General features: G+C 35.0%; 1 protein-coding gene across 1 annotated transcript; it reads left to right on the forward strand.

Annotated features, from left to right (window-relative positions):
- Positions 1 to 606: 606 nt before the first annotated feature.
- Positions 607 to 3020, forward strand: LOC139873659 (uncharacterized). Its single transcript, XM_071861601.1, has 3 exons — positions 607 to 766; positions 859 to 1021; positions 2712 to 3020. The coding sequence occupies exons 1-3, from the start codon at positions 642 to 644 to the stop codon at positions 2844 to 2846; spliced, it is 423 nt and encodes a 140-aa protein (XP_071717702.1). The 5' UTR covers positions 607 to 641; the 3' UTR covers positions 2847 to 3020.
- The last annotated feature ends 5411 nt before the right edge of the window (positions 3021 to 8431 follow it).

Below are 8431 nucleotides of genomic sequence, written 5' to 3' on the forward strand. Positions count from 1 at the left end.
TGTGTGCAAATGATGACTAGGCTTCGGTCCGGACTGATGCAAGCTTGCCTTTCAAAAAAAAAAAAAAAAAAAAAATTTTGTTACCTCGGATCCATTATTGTAAAGCTAACAGCCTAACACCCCAACCATGCTTTGACCACATTCACTAGTATTCATTCATTTAAAAGAAACGCGACCTAGTACTCCTTTTCTTCTTTATGTATTTTGTAATGTAAAATTATACGGAGTAATAATAATAATACCATACACATCTCATTCTTATGTCCTAACAAAAATAAATTTAAGCGAACAAAGCTGATAATTAGAAAAGCCCAAAATGTAAAAAAAAAAAAAAGGTAGCTTGTTGTTATTGGATCAAGGCTTGATGTATACGCAAGCCCAGATCATGAGCGAAATTACAGCCCAGTTACGATCACAGATTCACTCCTCCTCATCATCATCAAATTATTACGTGCTAACTGCCACGTGTAAAAGAAAAAACATAAAGTCCGCCACGTGTCCCTCCTGCACCTCATGATCAAAAAACCTCTCATTCTTTCATTAAAATTCCCACCTCTCATTTTCTATATCTTTCTCTAACACCAATTGCAATTTAAATCAACAAACAAACACACAAAAAAAACTCAAGAATACGATCCAAAATGGCGTCAAAATTAACCCCGGCGTTTGGATACACGGTTGTTTACGTGAAAGATGTTGCGAAATCGGTCGAGTTTTACGGCAAGGCTTTTGGTGCCTCTGTTCGTCGTTTAGACGACTCCCATAGGTAAATAAATTAAATCAATCTATAACTTTTATATTTTATTCAATTTTTGGTATTTATATGAGACAACAAATAGAATTTAATTTTTATTTTAGGTGGGGGGAACTAGAAAGTGGACAAACAACAATTGCGTTTACGCCGGTACATCAACACGAGACGGATGATCTAACAGGCGAGGTTCAAGAACAGCGATCCAAAACTCGAAGGAATCAACTCGAGATTTGCTTTGTTTATGAGGACGTCGATGCTGCATACAAGGTGTTTTGTGTGTTTGATACTACCAGTTTTGATTTGATACTTTTTAATAACCATAACCGGTATATATAATTAAGTCAACATTAATCGGTTTACACACACGTTTAATGCTTGTTATTCCTAAATGTCCTTATAAAACTAAACAACTCAATTTTATGGATTAGAATACGCACAAGAAGTTTGATAGGTCAAGTTATGTAGTTCGTGTCATTGTGTAGGGAAGAAAATTTAGGGGATAATTATTATAATTTTTTATTTAGTTTTTTCACTCACATTTTAATTAACATGAACCAAATGGTTTCTCGCCTAGAAGTAGAAGTATTAAGCAGACTCAGAGGTTATAGTTTGAGTCTCGTTGTAGACAAAAAATATACTACTGCGCCTAGGGATGCCTAGGGATGGCAAAATGACACGTACCCGGTAGAGAAACTCGAAACCCGTTATAGTCGGGCCGGGTTTGACCTATGGGTTGGGTATGTGGATGGTTACAAAAAAAAATTCCGGGTTCGGGTATGGTTTTGGATAAAACCCGTTTACCCGAACCTATACCCAACCCGTATACCCGTATACCCGGCCCAAGAAATTTTAATAATAATCTTTATTAAAAATTTTAGTATTAGTATTATATTGTTAATATATGAAAGATTTCTCTTATTTGTTTTGAAAACGAGTATAATTTTATTTAATATAATCATATACGCCAAGTTTTCGACAAGTTTTCGAGATGTGATATTATATATATATACTTTGTGTATTTGAGTATTTTAGAAACTTTTCAATCAATTTTTTTATGTATTTGATATTTTATAATATTTTAAACATGAAGTAGTTAAGTTATTTTTCGATATTTTGATTTGATAACTTATTGAAAAATGGATATATAATGACTAATCGGGTATACCCGTTTATCCGTGAGGAAACTCTAAACCCGATAGTATGTAAGTAAATGGAGACCCGATGGGTTTCGGACCGGGTTTGGGGAGGGATTTCTTAATCAGGTTCGGGTCCGGGATTAACTAAACCCGACCCAAACCCGACCCGATGTCATCCCTAAGTGCGCCTTGCTCAGTGGTATATTGAGGCTACGTCGTGATTTCTCGTGGTTTTCTCAGTTGGTTGCGTTACATTTTGTGTGCGGGACCCTTTTGGGACACGTGACATGGATATGTTCGGGTGAGTGACTTGGGCCGTGTCAGTGACTCCCTAATCGCTTTTAAAAAATATTAAAAACTATTTTGTATTTCGAGAGAATCTCAAATCACAATTTCATACATTAAAAAGAAAATGAGAAACAGATCGTACGTCTCCATTTCATAGTCACCACTACTTTTTGTTTTGCTAATATTTTATTTATTTGTAAATTAGTATATAAAAAATTCATTAAAATAGTTGTTAAACTCATAAATTAATTCCCGTTCACTATTCTTAGCTATTTACTTAATTAGAAGTTTCTATCAAACTCACCTTAGTTATATTTATCTAATCTACTGTAATTTTTTTAATGACCGCCTTAGTGCATACATGTATTGTACTCTATCGCAGACACTAAATTTTATCATATAACCGCTATGTACAATGAGTTTATGCACTTTATCAACAACTTGAAAGGCTTTGTCTTTGTTTAGCAAATTCCATATTAAAATGGTACCCGTGATAGATTTTAAAGAAAATTTTGTGAAATTGTTGGATGTAGAGGGCGGTGGAGAATGGTGCGGACGGAGTGAGCAAACCAGAGGAAAAAGAGTGGGGCCAGAAAGTTGGTTATGTTCGCGATATTGATGGGATTGTGGTGAGGATGGGAAGCTATGTGAAGCAACCTACTAAATGATCCAATGGTGCATGATGGTCTATATATGTAACCCATTTTGTTTGTGGTCATGGTTGGGTTGTATGTTTTCTTTATGTGTTATAAATAAATTTCAATAAATATCTAATATTGCTTGAATGAAATACCAATGTAAATATTTAAGAAGTTGTTAGTATATCTTCACATACTTTAAAAACCGTATTAGAGGATGGATATACAATCGATGTTTTCGATTTGGCTATTCTTGTTTTGCTATTTTATGCTTGGCATACGATGTATAAGAAGTCAGAGCTATTCTCGTGTTGTGGTGTTTGTAATATTATTGTTTGTTGATAGAAAAGGGGTTTCAAAAGACGTATACGAAGGTAGAAGGTAGTAATTGACACTAACATTATCAACTTTGACGCCATATCAATTTTTAAACTTAGTAGTAAATTAATTTTAAACTTACGTGCATACAACTTGCAAGTGTGTGTGTGGGAATATTTGCTTTGGAGTAATTTGAGGTTGTGGAAGACACTTGAATAAATAACTATAAACGACGGTTCTTGGATTATGTAGTACTCCGTATTACGAGTACTTATTAGTGCTTTGCCCTTATCTCTTAGGAAACGTGTTTATAAATTCATTTTAAAACTTTCTATTTATACTTATTTATTTCTTATAATTTATAACTCGTTTATTATAACGGTGAAATTACTACTACTTAGCGTAATAAATAAATTTTATGATATTATTGACAACCCTTTTTATGTTGGATACTAATATCTTTATCTTGTAACATTTATTCTAATTATTTATTCTCTTGGTTTGTTCACAAAAAGTAATACGTAGTTTAAATAAATCTATAATTATACTATACTTATATTGTTTTATATTTTACTCTTACTTTTTATTTATTTTTTTATTTTATCTATTTCTTTGTATATTAGATGCACATTTAAAAGGAATTTTTTTTTTTTTTTTTTTTTTTAAAAGGCAAATTTTATTACTAAAAATAAGAATTACATTTCGTGAGCCTTAAGTGGCCAGAATCCAAACAAGCAGACACAACAGGGATGTCAAGGCAACATCCTTAATACATCAACACTTAAAACATGAAACAACTAGACGCATAATTATAGACACGACATCGGGTTTGATAGCCATGATAACCAATCGATAGATCTCCCTTTGATTCTTCTCGATATCCACTCGAAGGATTTTACTTGAATTTCATTAAGAGCCATCAGACCGTTTCAAGATTTATTTTTAAACACTTTTTGATTCCGATTTTTTCAAATGCAATACCCGGTAACTCATTCCACCGCTTGCCAGACTTTTGATTGAAGCGATGATAGCGAGTGTGTAGATCTTCTAAGAAAGATTTCACTTATGCATATGTTTGACACATGAGTGAAACTCCACCATTTGTGGACCCTTTCCCAAACTTCGAACACGTGCTTACATAAGATTAAAGAGTGTTCCACCGACTCGACAACATCATTGCATAGAGGACATAATACCGAATTAAGATCCAGATCTCGATTGTCTAGCTCCAAGCGAACCGCCAATCTTCTAAGCCTTGCCCTCCATACAAATATTTCGATTTTTTTTAACCAAGTTGTTTAATTGGGTTTCGATATGCAACGAGTTGCCTTCGTTAACCTTTTCTTCGATTTTCACGTTGAGTTGCTTTGTAGTAAATTTTCGCTCGATACCATGTTCCATTTCCACGAATCCTCCTCCTCATTTCCAAACTCGTAACAATTGATCATGTTTGTAAGTGCTGCCAATTCATCAAGTGTGCTACCCGAAGGAGAACGAATCCAATTCCAAAGACCTGTGACCTGTGAACTGCTTCTTAACACTCGTTCTTGGACCGTTGCTGTTTTTGAACCTTCCAATTGATACAATATGTTGAATCTGTCTCGAAGCCTTTCACCTCCGATCCATACGTCTTCCCAAAAAAGTGTTCTTGATCCATTCCCGATTGTTTTAACGAAAGAAGAGCTGAATGGGATTCCCATGCTGTCAATCTTTTTCCCTGCAAAAATAACATCTTTCCACGTAGAATGCGAAGAAAAATGACGATGTGAGGTATCAACATTGAATTCACCATTCCGACCGTATAAGCTCATAATGACTTTGGCCCATAATGAATCCGATTCGGTGTGAAACCGCCATCTCCATTTTCCTAATAAAGCAAGGTTTTTACAATTTAGAGATCCAATATTAAGACATCCCTCGTCAAAAGGTAATGACACTTTATCTGTTAGGACCTCGAAGTTGTATAGTGTTAATGTGAAAATAAGCTTAAATGAAGGTTCCTTAGAAGAGGGCTATATAGGGAACCTAAGTAGTCCTAATTAGATAGCCATTGCATTGTAACCGAGTTCTAGAAGCTGTGGAATGTAATTGTACCGATTCTCTCTAATACCGAGTCTCATGCTTACATACCGAATCTCTCTTTATCTTATCATTTCTCTCAATCTCAACATGATCTGACCTATCATTTGGTATCAGAGCTTCCAGGAAGTGATTCTACATCACTATATCGATCCAGAGATTGTAGATTACAGAATCTGATTACTCTCGGTATTTTGAATCACATTCGGTATCATCGAATTTGATAATCTGACGTTCAGATTCTTGTGATAAGTTCAGCAAAGGTGCATTAGGTATTTTAGAAAGAGTTTCGATCATCATTACAGCTTTTTAACTTCAATTATGGAGAATCAAGTTGATTTTTAGAGTTTGTGGCTAAAACTCTCGGTATTGCTTAATTCAAGCTTGATTCTGGATTTTTGTGAAGATTTAAGGATTCAGTTGTGTTCGTGAGGTGTTAAATCACATTTTTGGCGGTTCAATTTCTTCAATTCATTAAGTTTTGAAGATTTGATCAACACTCGGTATCGTAACTGTCATACCGAGTCTGCTTCATTACTTAAATTCATCTTAAGTGTTGCAGATTGTGGTGTGATTGTGATTCTATCACATTCGGTTTGATTATACGCAGCTAATTAGTGTGGTTTGAGAAAGGATTCTGTCATATTTCTAAATCTTAAACTTAGACTCGGTATTGTCAACTGCTACAGTTGACATTCGGTATCCTATACTTTCGGTATCTTTGATATTTTATGTGATACTAACGTGTTTCCTTGTGCATCAAGGTTACAGAATCTAATTCAAAAGGATTGAATTGAGTTTGAACTTCAAATTCATACAGAATCTGACTACCGAATCAAATACAGAATCTGAGTTTCTGTATCACTTAATCCATTATTTTAAGTGGTTACTGTAACGACCCGACCAAAACCGTTATTGACGGCGCCGTTAACTTAGGTCCCGTTGCGTGGTCGTAGTCCCTATATGAGACTCGTTTGACCAAAATTATGTCGCATTCATTTGAAAGGCACAAGACTTGCAAGTTTAGTTTACAAAACCATTCGACAGCAAGTCTAAGTTTACAAAAGTCATAAAGTATAAATGAAATAACTTGCGACATAATATAAGTTGAAAAACACAGTTGCTATAAATAGCGTAAGTATGTAAACAATATGTTTGAATCCAAAGGTGCTATCCCTAGCGTATGTATGTATGTATGCTTGACCCCAAGCAAGAAATCAGAGTGTATGCATGTATGCTTGACCCCAAGCAAGTATGAATGTACGCGGAAGCATGTATCAAATAGCCATGTATGAACCTGAGAAAACATGTAGAAAACTGTCAACGAAAAACGTTGGTGAGATCATAAATGTATTTGTAAAAGTATACTTTGAACCACAATAGTTTGTATAGATGATTATCCAAATCGTATTTATTCCGAAGAATGTAGTTTGTATTACGAGCACCCAATTACCAAAGCTTAACTGAATCTTCCCTCTGAATTTTGAATATAGTGTTAGAACATACACTATGCACGTTGAAATTATATTTCATCCACTAACGGTAGCGAACCGTCTGAATGAGGGTTCGTTAAACCCGTATGGCCACACAACATAATCACTCGCTTACACTTACACCCTGCAAGTGGAACTAATGATAATTGGATTGAGGACTTTTGTTCTAACTCGTCTGTATCTTTGCTCTTGTATTCGCATTTGTATCCAAAGTATGAAAGTATAAACCGTATAAATGTATATAAAGTATATGTTTCTCAGCCCACGATTTAAAAGTATAAAAGTATTTGCAAAGGTGGGACTATGATCTCACCTCGAGTGCACGAGTATAAATGTACTTCACAAAGTAAACGTGTGCATGAATGTTGCTTAGCCTTGACCTAAACAAGTAAGTTGTATCAATTAACCGGTTACGACACAAGGTCGGGTGAAATGTGTTCAATTAGTCCTATGGCTCGTTACGACTCGAATAGTATAGCATGTGAATCACGTTGTCAAGTTTCATGCAAGAATCAAGTATAAAAGCATGTTAGAACGATTGCAATAAAGTTTGAGTTGACATTTCAAAACCTTACCATTAGAAAGGAAATCTTATTACGTTTCCAACGATATTTGATTCATCGAAAACGGAGTTACGGTCAAAAAGTTATGGCCAAAACAAGTTTGCTGAAGTTCGGATGAAACAGGCAATTGTCGCGGCGCGACAAATTGCTCCGCGGCGCGACAAATGCCTATTTTGAAGGTCAGAAAGCCTGAAAAACATGTTCTAAAATCACCCTTTGGGCCACGGCGCGACAAATTGCTCCGCGGCGCGACAAATAACGTGGTCTGGTGCCTGGTCAGTTTCAAAAGTTCAAGTCTTGATCCAAAATTCAATTTAGCACAAAACGCAAACCGTAAACACTTAGAATACGCATCTTATATCATTGGAAAGCTCTTTTGACAAGGAATACAATTAACATTCCATGGCATTCAAGCATCAAAAGTTCATGTCAAGAACTATCAAACCCTAGTCAAACATCACAAAATCAATATTCATGTTTTTGAAGTTTTCTTAATCAACCTACGCATCAAAACGAAGCTAGTGATACTAGTAACACAATTAAAACATGCACTTTAACAATCTAACAACATTAACTCATCCAAAATCAAGGATTAAGCAAACCCATTTCAAGTTCATGCTAGTTACTCCAAAAACAACAAATCGAGCAAACAAAACATATATTCATGTTATACACGAGCCATAGACACTAACTAACACCATTTCAAGTCAAAAACACGAATTTAGAGAAATCTAGAGTTTTAGAAATGTTACCCAAACGAGATGAAGTTGGTATCAAATTGTAGAGGATGAAGAGAGGATTCCAAATATGTAATTTGTTTTGAAGTTTGCTTCCCGATCCGAATTTAGATGATGAATTATGTTTGTGTTCTTGAGAGAAAAAAAGAAAGAAAGAGAGAGAGATGGAGGGATTGAATGGTGGAGAAAATGGGTTGACTAGTTGACCTAGTCAACTAGTTTGCCCATTTGGCAACTCCGGTCCCTCGAGTTTCAAAGCGGGTGCGGGAATTAACCAAACGAAATATTTTAAAAACGCTCGAGTAGACGAGTGATGTTATAATTAAATAACGAGAATATTATAAACGTTAGTCAACGGAAATTGAGAATTTAAATAGCGAAAGATATTATTTAAAAAAAAAGACGGTGTTAAAAATAAATTTAAC

This window comes from Rutidosis leptorrhynchoides, chromosome 10 (genome assembly GCF_046630445.1).
Source record: "Rutidosis leptorrhynchoides isolate AG116_Rl617_1_P2 chromosome 10, CSIRO_AGI_Rlap_v1, whole genome shotgun sequence".
NCBI lineage: Eukaryota > Viridiplantae > Streptophyta > Magnoliopsida > Asterales > Asteraceae > Rutidosis > Rutidosis leptorrhynchoides.